This window comes from Carya illinoinensis, chromosome 1 (genome assembly GCF_018687715.1).
Source record: "Carya illinoinensis cultivar Pawnee chromosome 1, C.illinoinensisPawnee_v1, whole genome shotgun sequence".
In the NCBI taxonomy this organism is placed as follows: domain Eukaryota; kingdom Viridiplantae; phylum Streptophyta; class Magnoliopsida; order Fagales; family Juglandaceae; genus Carya; species Carya illinoinensis.
Genome location: NC_056752.1, coordinates 882,424 through 901,589, shown reverse-complemented (window position 1 = coordinate 901,589; position 19,166 = coordinate 882,424). Strand labels below are relative to the sequence as shown.

At 36.2% G+C, this 19,166-nt stretch overlaps 2 protein-coding genes across 4 annotated transcripts; one reads left to right on the top strand and one right to left on the bottom strand.

Annotated features, from left to right (window-relative positions):
• The first annotated feature begins 5,425 nt into the window (after positions 1–5,425).
• Positions 5,426–11,047, top strand: LOC122304546 (formin-like protein 6). The gene is made up of 4 exons (XM_043116814.1): positions 5,426–7,061; positions 7,175–7,374; positions 9,330–9,571; positions 9,686–11,047. The coding sequence occupies exons 1-4, from the start codon at positions 5,590–5,592 to the stop codon at positions 10,475–10,477; spliced, it is 2,706 nt and encodes a 901-aa protein (XP_042972748.1). The 5' UTR covers positions 5,426–5,589; the 3' UTR covers positions 10,478–11,047.
• A 2,055-nt stretch (positions 11,048–13,102) lies between these two features.
• On the bottom strand, positions 13,103–16,655 carry LOC122304530 (BTB/POZ and TAZ domain-containing protein 4-like). Of its 3 annotated transcripts, none has more exons than XM_043116803.1 (6): positions 16,251–16,655; positions 15,022–15,304; positions 14,635–14,765; positions 13,959–14,265; positions 13,522–13,847; positions 13,103–13,381 (listed from the first exon to the last, which is right to left on the bottom strand). In XM_043116803.1, exons 2-6 carry the CDS (start codon positions 15,283–15,285, stop codon positions 13,246–13,248), a joined length of 1,164 nt encoding a protein of 387 aa, XP_042972737.1. In that variant the 5' UTR covers positions 15,286–15,304; positions 16,251–16,655; the 3' UTR covers positions 13,103–13,245. The 3 variants fall into 3 exon arrangements, with proteins under 3 accessions (XP_042972737.1, XP_042972745.1, XP_042972742.1); XM_043116811.1 differs by having other exon boundaries at positions 13,522–13,835; positions 16,251–16,647; XM_043116808.1 differs by lacking the exon at positions 16,251–16,655 and adding an exon at positions 15,671–15,831.
• Positions 16,656–19,166: the final 2,511 nt, after the last annotated feature.

Sequence of the window (19,166 nt, the reverse complement as noted above, 5' to 3'; positions counted from 1 at the left end):
ATATAAAATATTTAATTAGATGGGATAAAATATAGAATCATAATTTAAATTTATAACATTTAATATCATATAAAATTATCACTTGTCTAAAAAATTTTAATTGATAAAAAAAGATAAATTTTATTATTTATTTTATATCTAAACATCACTGCCTCGTATCCTATGCATAGACGGACAATAAATATATTAGTTTTTGCCATCTCATTCTCTTCCCATATTTTTTTTTCTAGAGTCTCGATAGTTTTATTATGCCTGTGTTTTTCAATAAAAATAATTTTTATTTTCCTTCTATTTTTTATATAATAAATATGTAACTTGATTGGCAAAAGCACGTGTCCTGATTGGCATAACCCTCCTGATTGGCATAACCCTCAACCTTCAAAATCGAGGTGTGGAGTTTGAAACTCCCCTCCCCTAAATTTCTAAAAATATATATATATATGCTTTTTCATATTTTCCGAAAGAATTATCTAGTAATTAGTGCATCCCGTTTTCTTATCCATTCCTATGAATCTTAACCATGATTGGCATCATTAACCGATCCACGAGCAATCATATTTATAGATGGCCCCAAACATCACACCCATTTGCATACGATCTAGGTTAATTTTAAGAACTAAATATTAATTTTTTTTTTATATATGTTGAATATATAATTCAGTTCTCAAATAGAACACAAAGATCACCTTTTTTTCCTTCAATGTATGTAATTAGATTTAAGTTAGTTTAGCATGTTAGAATTTATAAGAAAGATGAGAGAAAAAATAAAATAAAAAGTGGAATTAATCACACACGACACACAATTTATCTGGTTTAATTATAACGTATTTAAGCTGCAAATGATCTTATTAAAATAAAATAAAGGATCCGATGAGGTCAGATTAATAAACCATAGTCGACATTCCAGGTCGGATTAGGAAAAAAAATAAATTATCAAACCAAGCTTGTGTTCCATGGTTTAAACCTCATCAAAAATTTACTAAAAAATTATAACAAGTAATCCGTATAAAATCAAGTACTCATCAAACCACGCCACACGCATACAAACACAATCTCCACACAAACAAGTCCAACGAGAATGGCCTTACATTGGCATGGCATAGCTTACGTCTCTCTCTCTCTATACCTCAAATCAATCCTCCCTTTGATTCTTGGAGCCGAAAATGGTATGAGAACTGGGACTAGTAGTTACTAAAAATTTAATAATTAAGGTATCTCACATTCTGGGTAATCCAATCACCTAGTGGATGCCGATGGAGCATTGCCTTGATGTTTTGGCTTGTCTGATGATCTTGACCTATATCCGTTAATTGCTTGCATGCACTTCCCATGCATAAAACAAGCAACACTACACAAATCGCGAGGCTCACTGTTCCAATCTCTCTTGTCCGAAAAGTATATAACTGTTCCAATCTCTCTGGCCATGCATATACATATAATTGGAGCAGCCATGCAGCATGCACAATAAAACTCACACGGTAAAAACCGACCTAATTGACGTGATTTTTAGGTAAAATCGACGCCGACCGTAATCGGTTGATGGGAAGGAGGAAAATCGTCCGTATCTATTCTGGCAGTTCTTTGACAGTTAACGGTTCCTCTATCGGCGCTGGTACTCAGAGAGAGTAGAGAGAGAGTTACAGAGGAGAGAGAGAGAGAGAGGCTGTGAAACCCAGGTGAATCGGAAAAGAAGAAGAAGAAGAAGAACAAGAAAGAAGAAGGAGATCAAAACGACGCCGTTTGGTTTTAAATCCAACAGCGTTGTTCTACTTATTTTTTTCTGTTTATCATAGATAAAACGATATCGTTTGCTTTAATACAAATGGCGTCGTTTACATGTATTTTAATCACAATTGATAGTATCAAACGATGCCGTTTTACTTAAGTGTAAGTGGAATGGCGTTGTTTTATGTATGTGTAAATTAAAAAAAATATATGTATACGTTGTCAGTCGGTTCAACGATTTGAGTCGGCGTCAAACCGCGAGCGAACTGATGAACGGTCGATTTTGTTCATTTTCTGCCGCTGCTGACTAGTTCCTGACTCCAGCGGTCAGTCTATGTCAGTCACTACTGATTTATCGATTTCTTGTGTTCCCCTACTTCTTCCTCCACTTTTTTTCAAATATGTTATTTTAAAAAATAAATTTATTTTTGTGTACGTGGCCTTTTTGTCCTTTGGAATTTTCTTTTTCCCTATGCGTCCTTTTCCCTAGTCTGGTTTGTTGGCAAGGCTATAAAGCAAAGCTACCTAGATGCTTGACTTGCTGCATTGAGATTGGAGATTGCATCATGTACAGCAAAGCATGGCATAAGGGCGCAGCACTGTAGCTCCATGAGTTGTTGGACAGTTGGAGGAGTACTGGTTCTTCCTTTTGTGATCCAAAGTTCGATTGAGATGATACTTACATGAGCAAGAATCAAGCATTATGATTCTTGGAACAGAAATTGATGATTTATGAGCAAGAATCATTATGATTTATGATTTATTCGAAAGGCTTATTTATTGTGATTAAAATATGCATTATTTTTCCTTGAGAATTACATGTGAGGCATTCATGGAACAGAAATTGATGTTTATAATTCCAAAAATTGTTAATATTCCCATACCCAAGACACGCAGAAAAGAGTAGTGCAATGTTAAAACTAAAGAACGCGACCAAAAAGTAAGCACATAACAATATTTAATTCAAAAATTTTATCTACATTCACTTTATATATTTGCATATTCTATTATTGTGATTCATTACGTCATTTTTTAATATAAAATAATTATTTTAATCAATCACATCAATAAAATATATATAAATAATATGTAAAAATAGCTATATATAATATAACTCATATTAATTATAGTTATTTAGCACGATTTATGAAAGCTGGATCAAAGAGATCATAGAGATGCTGAACAAGTCACTTGATTAATTAAAATATTTTTTTTACTTAATATATAGTGAAGTTTGTCATATTCATTAGGATTGTAAGATAGATATTAAGATCCCAAGCAGCAAGAATGTCCAAAATAATATTTCTTAGTACATTCCACCTTTAATAATCAAATTATTAAGTGCTGCTTTCCTTGGCAATGTTCTATATGGACAAAGACTATGATACAATACTATGATAAAATGAGGCGCACTTTTATGGGTTAAAGGTTTCGACATATATAGCCTCCTTTGATATGAGAATAACAACCACCAAATAATTTGGACCAATTATCAACATGAGCTCAAGCTGTACGAGTCATGATTAAGGTCCTCAAATCAGTCTTGGAAAGTTGTCGGTCAATAGGATCAGCTAAGTAAGAACTTGAACTGCCAAATCAATATTTTTTAATCTTAACCTTAATCTATTGGGTTAATTATAAAGTTACCTACCACTATGCCTCCTTTATCCTCTAAAACTGTTACCTATTATGGAGTTAAGGGGAGGTTTACGCTGCATTTGAATGTTGAGTTGAGTTAGACTGAATTGAATTCTTTATGAATAGCTGTAAGTTAAAGAATTAGAGTGAATTATGTGAGACTCATATAAAATAAGTTTAAATGTATTTAAATGTTAAAATGAGTTTATTATTATTTATAAAAAATTAAAAAAAGTTATGGATCTTACGTTGAATGAAATATTTAATATTATTAGAATATTGTTAGAATATTATTTTTAATATTATTATTATTTAAAAATTTTAAAAAAATTAAATTATTTATTGTATTTTGTATGAAAATTTAAAAAAATTGTAATGATTAGATTATATTAGATAAGATGAAAATTTTTTGCAAAGTTGAATTATTTGCGACAAAAATCGTCTTATTTTGATAAAAAAAAATAGTCATTTTTGTACTAAATAAATCATTGATGACAGATAAGTATTTCTTAAATTCTCTTGTAGTGCATATTTGTTTGAATTCTACTTTGTTTTTAGTGATCAAGTTGTTGAATTGGCAAGTAATGTGATCAATTTTGACAGATTTTGGTGATTGAATTTCATGAAATTCTTGAATTGAAAGCAATTTTATAGCAATCCAGTTTGTATTTTTTTAAAATAATTAATTTCCCTTGTGAACAAAAATAAATAATTGTAGCTAGGTTCTTCCTATGTAAGACCCAGATGGTAATTACTTTTGATGATCTATTGCCAAAGCTTGCCTTTAAATATCTACAGACAATATAGCCTATAGTTAACTCAATTTGTTTAATAATTAATAATAATAATAAAAAAGAGATAAAGGGTAGATAGGAGATTAATACTCCAAACCTAAAGATAATTAAAGTTACACTCGACTGATACAATCCTTAATACGTCTCTTCTATCTTGTCAATGATGTTCCTGCAAAATTGTCGAGGAGGTAAATGTCTTGCCAAATTTAGTGAAAATACCAAATTACCAATCATTAATCCCAGTTGAAAAACAAGGAGCGAGAAAGTTATAAAAGGATAGCATTGTCTTTAAGTTCGTGGCGGTGGAAAATTTAAAAAAAAAGAAGAAGAGAAAAGTAGAAAAAAGTAAATGCAATTGGACGTGTGCATGTCCCCCTCCTTCCCCCACAAGGAGACTGGAGTCGGTCGGTGGATCAGTCTAAGCCACAAGGAAAGCACAAAAGCATAAAAACGTTAACTTCGCCCATCCCAACTTTTCGCCCCCAATTTTCACCTTTGACCTTCACGGCCCAAAAAACTTTAAAAAAAAAATATTTAATTTATTTTTATTTTCCCTCTGTCGTGCACGATGTGTTCAGATTAAACGACAAAAACTTTGGTCAAATTCACAGCAGTGCTAAAAATTAAAAATAATATATATGCTTTGATTAATTATAATTAATATAAAATGTTTTTGATTAATTAGAATTAATATAAAATTGCAAAAAATATAAGAAACGGGGCGGAGGGATGAAATCATGAAGTACTAAAGGGGACCCAAATATAATTATTAAAAAGTAAGTGGTAAAAGATCAAAAACTTAACCTAGTGGAGATGGAATATGTGCTTTGCTTTGCTTTGCCCTCCGCCTCGGCCTCCCCGTAAAGGAAAGTAAAATTCCATTACTTATATTTATATATTTATTTTTAATTAAATATTCCTAAGCGAGGAGGGGAGGACACCAAAGTGGGTTAACTTGTTCCTTTTCTCGTTTTTTTTTTTTAATAAAATACTTAACGCACAGCAAACGTGATTCTCTCTACCACGTGTCACTTATAGCCGTTTATAGACTCACTGTTGTAAATTCATTTAATGATAATTATATATTTTTAATTTTAACATTTCTTCGTTTTAAATAATTTCTTAATTGGAAATTGTTATAAGAAATAAAATTAATGGCAGATGCTGAAGATTTAATATTAGTTATTTATATAAATTATCGGCATTGTTAGATAAATAAATAAATGAGAAAATAAATGATGCTGCTACTTGCTGTCGTCAGCTCCTTGGGCGACCCAGATCCCTTTACAGCCCAGAAAAAGAACCTTCTCCTCTCTCTTTCTCTCTCATTCTCTCCCACACGCAGGCTCACCTAACAGAATTGCGGGAGAAAGCCAGAGATGAATTGGGAGAAAGAAAAGAAATTAATTAGAGAGACCGAGAAAAATTCACCATGAAAGCAACTCATCATTCTTTGAGCTTCTTTTTTATTCTTCTGTCTTTCGCTGTTATCTCTGACGGGTTTGCTGCTACTCTAAATTCTACCAGTACTCTTGTTCACACTCTAACTCACCGGAGAATTCTTCACCAACCATTGTTTCCGGTAGGGTCGGCTCCCCCACCCGAGTCTAATCCTCCTCCTCCTCCTCCACCACCAGCACCACCATCGGACCCCAGCACCGAGTACCCGTTCTTCCACGAAGGCGGGTCTCCCCCGGATCAGATTCAACCGCCACCTGTCTCGTCTTCCAATGGCAACACCATGCCAATCCCGGTGGCAACGCAGCCTGCGAAGCAAACCAAAACCGTCGCGATTGCAATCTCCGTCGGGATTGTCACTCTGGGAATGCTCTCCGCGCTTGCATTCTTCCTCTACCGGCACCGTGCCAAACACCCCGGCGACTCTTCCAGGAAGCTCGTAGGAGGACGCAGTTCCGAGAGGTTCACGGGAGAAAACCGAGTCCCCCCGTCGGAATTCCTTTACATTGGAACCGTGGAACCGAGCCGGAGTTCCATCACAGAGGCCAGCGGAGCCAATGGAGTGGGAGCAAACAGTAACAGGTCCCCTTATCACAAGCTCAATTCGATTAAAAGATCGGATCGGTACCGCCCAAGTCCCGAGTTGCAGCCGTTGCCGCCTTTACCCAAGCCTCCAGAGGTGAATTCCCCGTCAGCCAGGTCCTCGTCCGACGATGAAAGCCACGACATGGCGTTTCATTCGCCCAACTGCTCCTCGATCAGTTACGAAGAAACTAGCTACTATACGCCGAGTTCCCGTACTCTAAGCTATACGCCTTATAACGACAACAATGGCGGATCGGCCCAGGCTATTCCCATCATTCCCCATTCCAAAAGAACTTCCCCTAAATCCCGGTTCTCCTCTTCATCTCCGGTCAAGATACAGTCATTAATTAATCAGGCTCAGCCCCCGCCTCCGCCACCGCCCCCGCCTCAGCCTCCATCCTTGCCACTACAGACTCAAGTGGTGGAGACCCAAGAAGCAATTCCATATCCTCCCGTAAGACCAAAGTTTTCGTCACCACCGCCACCACCAAACATGGCTCGACTTCAGTCGATAAGCATCCCATCCAAGCAAGTTTCCGTAACTACAGTTCCGCCTCCGCCCCCGCCTCCTCCCCCGCCTCGGCCTCCGATATCAACGCCAACTCCTCCTCAAGCATCAAGGAAGTCGCTATCCTGGACTTCAAGCCCCAAAGCCACTTCTTCTTCTGAGAATGGGATGACTAAAACTACAGCAACTCAACGAATAAGTGAGAGTGAGAGGAGCTCTTGTGAGAGGCAGCTTGATTGGGATGATGAAAAGGAAGGAATAAAACCGAAGTTGAAGCCCCTGCATTGGGACAAAGTTCGGGCAACCTCAGAACGAGCCACGGTGTGGGACCAGCTCAAATCAAGCTCCTTTCAGTAAGTGGCAGCAGTAAGAGTTTTGAGTTTATTTATTCCAAAATGCTAAACTGAAGTTATTTGATGAAGGATAACGTTCTTCTGATATTGGCAATGCTTCATTTGCTTTACAGATTGAATGAGGACATGATGGAATCTCTTTTCGGCTGCAAATCTGCGAATTCGGTTCCAAAACAGCCTACTAGAAAGTCGGTTCTCCCTCCTGTTGAACGGGAAAACAGGGTGTTAGACCCAAAGAAGTCCCAGAACATCGCTATACTGTTAAGAGCACTGAATGTGACGCGGGACGAGGTGTCCGAAGCTCTTTTAGATGGTGAGTAATCTCTTTTTTAACTTTGGCATGTCCGATCAGTGATTAAATTTCGTATCCTACTTAGTTGATAGAGCAATAGATATGGTAGAATAGCTAACAATTAGGTAGAATAATAAATTTCCCTGCATCATGGTGTGAATGCTGATAGATACTTCCGATTTACTTTTTTATTGGTTGAACTTGCAATATACTTTGAAATGCTTAAAAGAATTGTCCGAGTTACATATTGTGCTGTGTATATATTTAGTATTACAATTTTCTTGAGGTAGCAGGGACTTAATTGGATCTTGACACATGGACAAAAGGGGAGAAGGTGGAAGATATCAAAACAAATATAAGAGTTGAAGAACTTAGATGAAAAGTCACCATGATTACAAAATGAAATGATAGTTGATACAGTTTGGCAGCAACATGCCACTTACATCATTATGTTTGATTTCAAGTAATCATGTGAAATCCTCATCAATATGACCACACTGCTTTGTAAAATGAATATTTTCCAAAAGCAACCAATTCAGACCAAAAGAATATAAATTTTTTCTGAAATTATGAATGGGTACTTGATTTTGGGTAGTAAATACTAGATCATTGTATTGGGCATGCTACAACCAATAATACTCTAGATCGATTATTCTTTATCTCTGTAGATAAAACCTGACCCACAGTGCTTTGTTACTTTCACTTTCTCTACGTCAATTTCTTGATCCCTTCGATTTAGGAAAAGCTTACGTAAGAACCAGGGTTCTAAAGCCTTCATTCATGTTTGCATTGGCACACTTAAACACCAAAAGTTAACCACAATCACTTCCAGAGTCTGAAGAAATCCAATCAAACATAGTGGCCAAGCAACAGATTTTTCTTTTATTATTATTATTTTTTTATAAGAGTAGCCAAGCAACAGGTAGAGCTATGTTTGGGCAATGAGATGATCTGTGAATAGTAGTGACAAAGTAATGATAAAATATTGAATATCACTCCACTACCAAAACACAGCCGTAAGTGACACTTTGAGTGTATCTGAAAAGTAAAGTGGAGATTTACCATATGACTTTTGCTTAAAAGGGAGATAACTTTCACACAACCTCTTTTACAGATAATGCAGCTAATGGCCTTTTCAAAAATTCACAAGAACCATTGCTAAAAGGGATCCATATTAAAAACTCTACACATATATTACTACTTACAAAGTTACATGAAACAATGATGGTTGCTCTCAAATTGCAACTACTTTGATAGTGAAAGCATTTCCTGCAGTTGACAATACCATGGAAACCACACTGTTCACATATTTACGGTAGATTGGAGAACAAGATCATCAGAAGATGTGTATAAATGCTGAGAAATCCAGTTCCTTTCACATGCAACATTGCACAAGCACATATATAATCAACAGAAAATACACACCAATGTAAGATCTTATATTCAGAAAAGTTAATTTCACAAGGAGCATCCCCCGTTTTACACAATAAGATCTTCTGTTAAGACTACAGGTATGTAGCTTATGCCAAATCAGCATAGCTCTGGCTATATATTGTTTGCCCCCTTACCATCCATGCTAAGCCTTACTTCTATTCAATCAGGTTCACCAAGCTAAACATTTAAGTACTCCCAATAACTGATATAACATATACCGCTGGTTGTTTCCAAATGTTCTAATCTTTTATTATATTTCATCCTTTTTTTTAAATGATAAATGCACAAACGTCACCTAGAAACCAGTAGAAACTGATGTAATAATAACATACTTGCTAATACATCAGCATTTGGCTTTAACCTTGAAAACTTATATTTTACAATTCCATTCCACTACCAGTGTGTCTGTGAAGAATTGAAGAAAGAGACAAAAGCAGATATCTCCAAATTTTTACTGATGTCTTTGCCTTTTCATCCAACTTTCCATAGTTCCTGCATTTCCTACTGCTGCATCACATGCATGATGTGTTTGCCTGCAACAGGTAATCCCGAAGGCTTGGGTGCTGAGCTTTTGGAAACACTGGTAAAGATGGCTCCAACTAAGGAGGAAGAGATAAAACTTCGAGACTACCGTGGTGACATCTCAAAACTAGGGTCTGCGGAGCGATTTCTCAAGGCAGTTTTGGATATCCCATTTGCGTTCAAAAGAGTTGAAGCCATGCTGTACAGAGCTAACTTTGATACAGAAGTTACATACCTGAGAAAGTCTTTTCAAACCCTTGAGGTATTTTGGCCGAAAGTTAATTATTAACAAGGTTCAATTCTGTGTTATTTGATCTATCAATGTCATCAATTTTGACTCATAGAATCTCACACGCCTAGATTTATCATCTGTCAGGCAGCAAGTGAAGAATTGAAGAACAGTCGATTATTCTTCAAACTCCTTGAAGCTGTTCTCAGGACAGGAAACCGAATGAATGTTGGAACCAATCGTGGTGATGCCAAAGCTTTTAAACTTGACACACTCTTAAAACTTGCAGATATAAAGGGAACAGATGGGAAGACCACATTGCTCCACTTTGTGGTCCAAGAGATTATCAGATCAGAAGGTACCGGCAGTGATTCAACAAATGAGAATGTCCAAAACAAAGTGCATTTAAAAATAGAAGATAATTTCAAGAAACAAGGGCTGCAGGTTGTGGCTGGGTTAAGCAGAGACCTCGGCAATGTCAAGAAAGCAGCAGGAATGGACTCAGATGTCTTGAGCAGCTATGTCTCTAAGCTTGAAATGGGACTTGACAAAGTCAGATTGGTTTTGCAATGTGAGAAGCCAGATATGCAAGGGAGATTCTTCAACTCAATGAAACTATTTCTGAAAGAGGCAGAAGAGGAAATTGCTAGAATCAAGGCTGATGAAAAAAGGGCATTGTATATTGTAAAAGAGGTCACAGAATATTTCCATGGGAATGCTGCAAAGGAAGAAGCTCATCCATTCAGAATTTTCATGATTGTAAGAGATTTTCTTGGCATACTGGATCAAGTGTGCAAGGAAGTCGGGATGATGCAGGATAGAACAATGTTGGGTTCCGCCCGATCCTTTCGGATATCTGCAACTGCTTCACTACCAGTTCTCAATAGGTATAACGTGAATCACGACAGAAGCTCGGATGAAGAAAGCTCGTCTCCTTGAAATCCTGTTAATAATGACATAATGAACCTCTTAGAGAGACAATCCCATAAGTAGATACTTCCTTTGTTATAGACTCATATCAGAGGAGTAGAATGATGGAGATGTGAAAGCACTTCAGAAGGAGTTTATCAGTCATAAAAATCCCAGTCCACACATAGAGGCAACATTCAATAATTAACAAGACAAGGCTTCCAAAAGAAGAACTGTGTTCTGTTGTGATCACAGATGCATACAGTCAAATCTTGGACATCGATTATTTGTACTATGATAGAAGAGAGAGATGAGTGAGTGGTTCATCCAATTGGAAGGAAAAGGGGCATCAAAAGACAAGGACAGTGTATTCCCTTCACCGAAGTGCACGGCCAGCTGAGTAATTTCTAAATGAAAAAGGGAAAAACAGACATTTTTTCCTCGATCCAACTCATATTCTATAGTTAAGATAGGTTCCCTTTTTTTAGATCAGATTCCCACACATTTTCAAGAAATCAGATGTTTTGTTGTTTTACCTATGATGCCTTGATCTGCATTTATTTGATAAGTTATTAATAATAAGTTGCAGTTTTTTCAGCAGTTCTTTTAAATGACCCACCAAATGATTACAATTTACAAGCACCTCACTCTCGATTATGGTATTGGTACCAACATATACTATAACCTATCCTTACAAACCACCACAGTCAACCTCCATGTTGTTTTCTTCATGCCATACTCGAAACGAGGGTGAGAAACCGTCTCAAAGAAGTTTTGATCTTATGGCAAGGACTATCACCTGTCGAGGCTGCATGGGAGGACTATTGCAAAGAAGTCATCACCATTTTCTTCATTGTGATTATAGTCAAATATAGGTTCGAAGCCACAAGGTAGTAAGGGTCCTACCATGTTACTCTTTATTTTAAAATTGTAATTATAATTACATTTGTTGTTATGGTAGATTTTAAATGACTTAATATATTTTATTTATTTATTTAAAATGTATCACGTTCACTCGTACGATGCAGGTGATAATATTTTTAATAAAATAGAACATTTATAAGAAATAATAAAAAATAATAAAAAAAACTACAAAAACGTACCAAAAGAACATGAAAGTTCCATCTATGACGCCTGCAGTCATTCATCTCTTAAAGGAAGAAGTTGCGGGTGGTGCTTTTATCAAATGGAGAGCTCGTGATTTATGGCAACCCGCAATGGTGAGAAGAAACGACACCATCCCGGCTACCCACTCTACTCTTGGGGACAACACAGTAAGACATTCTTTCTTCTTGATCTCTTGCGCACAACGGCATATATTTTCATGCTAAAGACTCTGATGTTTCTAACAAAGGAGAAAGGTACATGGTTATGGAGTCGTACGGAGCCCCATTCCCCCTTATCATTGAATTCTACAGATAAATAACGAGGCATTAACATCTAGTTATTTTATAAAAAAATAAAAGCTTAAATTTTTTTAAAAAAAATATATATATATATATATATAGATAGTTGGATGATTGTTATTGTAGTTTGGTAGACAGTTTTTAGCAACAAGTGGATGTATTAGATGCATGGAATGCGATATCCTGTGCAATGTCTTGAGGAGTTCTCGGTATCTGAAAAGGTAAACCTCTATTTGATGCACAATGATTTCTGATTTTGTCAAAATAGACAGCCACTTGTTGAGAAAAAAAGAAAAGACAGCCACTTGTTTGTTAAAAATCAGCCTGGACGATTACTCAAATTAAGCAAATGTCAAATCAGCTAAAAGGTTATTTAACTCCAAGTGGCTCAACGGCCACCGACTCGGTACCGACAAGTTTAAAATGTTTTTTTTTAATAAATAAATAAATATATTTTTAAAATATTCGTAAATATTAAAAAATAAATAAAATTAACAATGTCAATAAAAAATACTTATTTAATTATTAAGTAAAAAAAATGAAAAAAAAACTCGGAATCCATTATTAGAATCTCAAGCATTTCTCTCTAACTTGAGCTCAAACAAACATCATTTATTAGTTGTATAGAAAAGTTGATTAAAATATTATTTTTGAATATTATTATTGTTTTAAAATTAAAAAAATTAAATTATTTATAATATTTTGTATAAAAATTTAAAAATTTTATAATGATGAGATGAGGTAAATCACTTTCACTATATAAAAAAGGCTTAGACCTCTCTTCATGTTTTGGCTTTTACGAAACCTTTCATATTAATTAGAAGTTTTGGTTTTAATGTGAAAATTATATTCATAGTCCACACACACCACATAACATTTTTTTTTCCTTATCAAATACGTGATATATGGATAATGAGTAAAAGTATTTAATTATTTTAAGAAGAATAAAACAAAAAAAATTAAAAAAAAATATGTGATATTTAGTGTGTGGGGACAATGAGTAAGAAAGCTCTTCTAACATTAAGTTCGCTCTTATGTATTTGCTAATTAATGGAATATTTTACGAAGGATGAAGCTTTTATGTATGTTGTTTGTATCATGAAGTTTTGGTTTTAATTTAAGACTTTATAACATATCTAAGTCGTGAAAACGATAGCTTAACCAAAAGAATTTTGTCTTTAGGCTCACGAACAAACTTGACTTCAGGGTCATGAATCTGTATTTCATTGGGAATGACAATGATATGATATTTGGAGGAAAGTGATATATGCTTTATAATTTCACACTGAGATAACAAGACACACCCCCAACTTGGGGCCCTGGGGGCTAATATTTTCTCTACAAACATACAATTACAAATACTTAAAAAGTTCAAAAAGCTTATTCTAGTTTTCATGAAGTGCTGACAATTTCCCATGGAAAGAATGGTGCTCCAAAAATGGTCTTTGTTCTCAATATTTTTTTCACCAATATTCTCCACATAATCTTGTCCTTCTTGCTCTGTCTCCTGATTCTTTCTTTAAAGTTCCTGAAAAGAAGGTATTTTCCCAAGTTAACCAGATGTTTTGGATGCATTTGGGTGCAAGAAACTATGATCTCCTAAATTACATATCAATGTTATGAAACTGAAAGGAAAAAAGCAAGAGGAGAGAAAATGGTATGCCTCACCTGCACAAAGGCACCCTACAAACATCAGAATTGGTACAAAGCCTCGAGTGCAACTCCAATAGCTGCCACATTCTTTTGCAATGAACGCAGCCACCAGGGACTCTCAACTTGCAACCAGCAAAATGGCGGACCAGCATTTCCAGTCCCTTACAGGCTGCATAATGACAAGGCGCCTGGTTAGCTTTAAAATCCTTATCATGTGGCCCAATTGTCTGACAACCGTCTCTGCATATATGAACTAGAGCCTCCATTGCCTCATATAATTGCAAATAAATCTTTCTCTCATTTAATTTTCTGATCCTCTCCTTTTGCCTCTGCAAATAATTCTAAAGCATTACTTAAAAATACATATGTAGATGGGATTCTCCCGAGTTGTGCAGTACGAGGATAAGAAACAGAAGAGGAAAAAGGACATGAAAAGGAAAAGTAAAGCTTACATTTTCTTCATAAATTAGAGACCCCAAAAGTTCCTTTTCTAGTATTGGGTGGCTTTGCTTCATCGCTTCCCATCCCTCAGTAGCAGAAACAGCTGTAAAGTTCCTCCGAATCATACGGTGACATATGAAGCTGAGCCGAGGGGCATCACACAGTAATGCAAGTTGAAAGATGTCAACTACATTCTCTATGGTAAGTAAACCCTGCTCTAGTTGTCGCACACACTCTTGCTTCAACTGAGGAACCACGAATGCATGTGACAGCACCAACAAATGCAAGACAAATTCCTCCACTTCTTCTTTCTCATAACTGCAAATGAAAACGACCACAAAATTGAAGGGGTGTTTGAATAATCCTCTTCTTAAAAGTTCTTATCTTCCCTACTAACAGTTGAAAAATTTTAAAGATGTAATTTGTAATAGATTTTCTCACACCATTTACACTGATCAGGGATCGTTGCTTTAACATTCTCTAAAAAAAAAAAATAGTCTTATAACATGGATTATGGTTTGTAGAGATTGAAATAATCACCAGAAAAAAATAGGATAGATCTGGAACATTTTCTATTGTAAATTAAATATAAAGACTCCATGGTCCAGTTCTGAATTGAACTGCATCAAGATTTTTCTTTTTTCAAATCCAGCAAATGGTAAGAAGTGGTGAGGGGAAAATGGTTACCAGGAAGAGTACAAGAATCTAATGAAAACTCGAACTGCATCGTGTGGAACGCCCCGGATTGCAATTGATCGCTGCCTACCTTGGCCTTTCAATTTCTTTAACATGCCTTTCATCACAGGAGAAGCCATGCCCTGTCAGCAAATAACTACTAGTTTTTATCATCTGAAACGGGCAGTTCAATGCTACAGAACATGTTTCCTCAATTCATTTTTACACATCTAATCACAAATTTATGCTATATGATCTGATCCCTCGAGTAGAATCATCACTAACCATACAAAAACAGCCTTTTAGAGTCGACCTCAATTGACAAACTAAAGGATGCGCTAGCATCCTTCAAGAAAGAAATTCAGGAATCAATTGATAGTACTGGATAAATTAACTTACAAGGATGCTAGCATGCGCATAGATGATGCCACCATCGTCATTATTGATGGTAACATCAGCTCGATAACCTTCATCAAACAGGCGCTCCCACAAATCTTTTGTTGCTGTTGAGACACGGCTGTATCCTCCTAACTTCGATCCATTACTCGCTAATACCTTCTGATAATAAATGGTTGTTGCTGGACTAGGCAATGGAGGTGCTACTGGAACACTTTTCTCTGAAACTACGGGAGATACTTCACGGATGCTGTCCATCTTTCCCATTAAATTCCAAGATCTGCCTCTGCAGATGTTAGTCAGCGATCAAAATCAGTTTCTCATTCTCCAAAATGGCATACATGGGAGCCTTTTTTTATATATTTCCTACATAATTGTAAAAGTTTCACTTTTGTCCTCTGGCAGATTTAGTCTAACATAATCAAACCAAACTATATCTTGGTTGGGGTGGAATTTGCAGGGTACGCATCAAATCATAAGCATTCAATTGCTGGCCTAAATGAAAACATAATCTAAATGTTGATTTTGTTCAAAGGTTTGTAATTAAGATTCACTATCTGGAAAACAGAAGCCATGAAAGAGAGTAGCAATATATGCAGCTGTGTAGCAGAAATGGTACGATCAAAGGCCAACAGCATGAAAGTAAGACTACCTAAAGATCAAAATTATGAACCTAAAAGAGTTTTGAACACCAAAAGCTAGGCCCTTGTGGTAACTTGGAGTTGATTTATGCTGCAATTAATGTAATTAGATCACAAGGGTCCTGGTCTTTATGCATATGCTGATATGCAGTTCACATAATATGATTAACAGCACTCAGGTGTTGAAGGTATATATAGACCAGTACTTCAGGAAGTAAGATTTTTTTTTGACTTGTGTGCAGCCAAAATTTAATGACGCAAGCAGAAGAATAGGTGAAGCCGCCAATGTAAAGATCCTAAAACAGTCATTTTCACAGCTGTTAACAACATAATAAAGCAACTTGGTGACATATTTCCAATATAAGACTGCAACACAAAGTCGAAATGAACGGTTAGAAAATTTCTCAATTTTCTTCTTTTTCTGGTTTTTTATTAAAAACGTTTGAGACTGATGTAGGATCAAAATAACATGTGCAACGAGAGATCGACCTAATTCCTCCAAAGAAAATATCAGAAAATAAAAGAAAAAGACTCATTGAGTTGACACTAGAGACACAGACAGAAAGAGAGAGAGAGAGAGAGATCACAAACCTTATAGTATCAATTCTCTGCCTGTCCTTTCCACGAATTCTTAATTTCAACCCTGTTCTTATGGCAACGTATCGATCGACAACACAATTGGCCTCCTCGGATCCCTCAAAACGGCTCTCTTGCAAAAGGCTTTATTCTCTTAACAAAACTAACGTAAATGATAAAACCAGGTACCTTATCGTTAAAGACAGAAAGAAAAATGGGGTAATACGATAATTCCCAGAGAGAAAACTTCGAAAGAGAGAAAGAGGGAGCAACTATTTTCATAAATATATCATCTCTGAGGATGTTTGGTTTAAGAGCTCTCTCTCTCTCTCTCTCTCGATGTGATCACTCTGATCTCTGTCTGGAGGCGAAACTTCGCACCAGAATTCTTCACATAAAACTGAACCGATACAACTGTCTTTCAGATTGCCTATCTGTCGGTCTTCAGTTTCTTGCGCCAACGTCGTATGATGCATCCGAAGGTAAGCAAGGAAGAAAAACGTGCGCGTCTAATTAAAGAAATATCTAATATGTATCATTATATTATTAGTTAAAAAATAAATTTTATTAAAAATAATATTAATTTAAATTTTATATATAAAAAAATTAATATTAATATATAAATTAATACGTAACTTTATTTATACGTAACAAAACTCTCTAATTAATTAACAAATAATACTATACATTATACTCTTATTTTATTTTTATCTTATTAAATAAGATTTAAAATATTTATTATTATTAAATAATAAAAAATTATTTAATAAAATATCATTTAAAAGTATACCACATTTTATCTAATGTGATGAGAGTGAGATAATGACAGGTGTATGTAATTTATTTTTTAACAAAAAAATAATAATAAAAAAAAAGCCGTCATATTACTATACTAGAAAAATGAAAAAAACAAAATCTATCTAACGTGCATGCTTTTGCCAGTGCTGATACATGTACACGTCAGAACACCGCTCGATCGTCAATTACTCAGAGGGTCATCAAATTCAAATCTAAATCCTCTATCTATGTGATCTCGTGCTATTATTATTATTATTATATTTTCATGTTCTCGTGCTCTTATCTGTAAGCAATTAATTATTTTATTTTATTTGTTTACTAATTCGTACCTACAATTAGGAAATTAAAGAAGATGGTACACATACAGCTGATTTTTGCTGCTACTACTGGATTGTTATATTAGTCACGATAGCGTTACGGAGACCGATGATATAATCGAAGAAGTTAACGATAAGTTTAAATGTATTTTTTTTAAATAATTTTTTATATAATTTTAAATATTTTAAAAAATAAAAATATATCATTTCACTAATATTCACTTCTTTAACTAAAATTCAATCAGTCATTTTTATCATTACTTTTTGGTTCAACTAGCGTTTTTCTATTAGTCACGTACATACTCTTGGATTTGGGAACAAGAATCAAATCTCCGATCCCCATCCCTCCCCCCTCCCTCCACCCAGTTTGTTTAGGTTAGTTTTGCTTGTTTTCCAGTTTTAATAAGCGTCGGTTGGCGGCGATCATGGTGGCCGGAAAGTGTTTTCACCGCATGGTCAAGGACATGGAAACCAATTACATTTTTTCTTTCAATCGGACGGGATGGAAGCGTTTTTACACGATGAAGATGGAGGGCTTTGATGTCGCTGGTCTAGGGCTTTGAAGCCGTCTACCTTTTATTTCAATCGGACGGGATGAAATGCATTTTACACGATGGAGGTGGAGGGTTTCGATGTCGTTGTTTTGGCCGTGAGTGTGATTCGGTTGAAAGAGTGACCACCATGGACAACCACGTAGCTAGGCGTGGTGGTAAAGGGGAAGGTTTCCAGTGTGTGTAGAGCCATGGACTTTGAGTTCAGAAGCTTTGGTATGAATGTTGTTCTGGGGTGTTCTCCCGACGGGTTCATTGACTCTGTTTTATCCATGGAAAACAGAGGTGATTTTTGGGATGAACGGCTGGAATGCATAGGGGTTGATGGAGGTTTCTGGGGTAAAAGTCCATGTTGAACTCACGGTGGAGATTCTCTTGGGTGGCCGGATTGGGGGTGACGCACCGTTTCTTTTTTGGTCTTGTTGTTGGTTTGCTGTTTAGTTTTTGTATTAGTTGATGGAGGTTGTTGTTGGTCTCTGGCTTTTGTATCTGATCTCCGTCTCTTCTAGCCGAAGTGGAGAATGGCTGGTTTTTGGAGGTTTTGGGCTGGTGTCGGTGACGGTGACGGAGCTAGCGTTGGTGAGAAGCCGGTTGCTCAGCGTAGTGAAGAACTGGGGTAAGGCTGGGCAAACGGCGGCATGAGGGGAAGGCCGGGCCGATCTTTCAGTGATCTTGTGATGAGGCCTTCTCGTACGCTGGTGCAGGGGACTCGGCGGGGGAAGATGCAGAGGAAGGAAAGAGGAGATACGGGTGGCGGCGGCAGATGTTGTTTTGGAAACCCTAGTGGGTTTGGGCCGGGCCCCACAAGTACTTAGTCTGGGCTTTTGTCTCAGGCTGGGCCATCTAATTTTACAGCCCATAAGCCAGTTTTATTTGCTTTTTGTATTTATTTTGTTTGTTTAGTTTAGTTTAGTTTTTTTAATAAAAAAGAAATAGATTTGTGTCCCACTCTTCTTTTGGAGGAAGAATGTGGGTGTTAGTCCTACTCTTCCTTTGGAGGAAGGTAGGTGTTTGTACTCTTCCTCCTTGGGAGGAGAGAGTGTGGTAGTATTCCTCCTCATTGGGAGGATGGAGCGTGAGTGTACCTCTCTTCTTTGGAAGAAAGGTCGTTAGCTCTGTTTTGACAGAGTGCTTTCTTTTTTGACTGCTGTCAGGAGAGAAGGTGTAGAAGTTTAGACAATGTCCATCACAAAAAAATTGGTTGACGGGGAAGCTCCTGAGCAGTTGCGTTAGTTGACTTATAGTCTGGTTTTCCTGTATTGATA

Bases quoted from the DNA above. Each gene is read 5' to 3' on its own strand.
- LOC122304530 (XM_043116803.1), bottom strand. From the start codon at position 15,285: ATGGGAAAGATGGACAGCATCCGTGAAGTATCTCCCGTAGTTTCAGAG. The intron at 13,848-13,958 runs GTAAGCTTTACT...GTAATGCTTTAG, and splicing joins CTCTAATTTATGAAGAAAAT to AATTATTTGCAGAGGCAAAA. The intron at 13,382-13,521 runs GTGAGGCATACC...CCTTCTTTTCAG, and splicing joins TGTAGGGTGCCTTTGTGCAG to GAACTTTAAAGAAAGAATCA.
- LOC122304546 (XM_043116814.1), top strand. From the start codon at position 5,590: ATGAAAGCAACTCATCATTCTTTGAGCTTCTTTTTTATTCTTCTGTCT. The intron at 7,375-9,329 runs GTGAGTAATCTC...TGCCTGCAACAG, and splicing joins GTCCGAAGCTCTTTTAGATG to GTAATCCCGAAGGCTTGGGT. The intron at 9,572-9,685 runs GTATTTTGGCCG...ATCATCTGTCAG, and splicing joins AGTCTTTTCAAACCCTTGAG to GCAGCAAGTGAAGAATTGAA.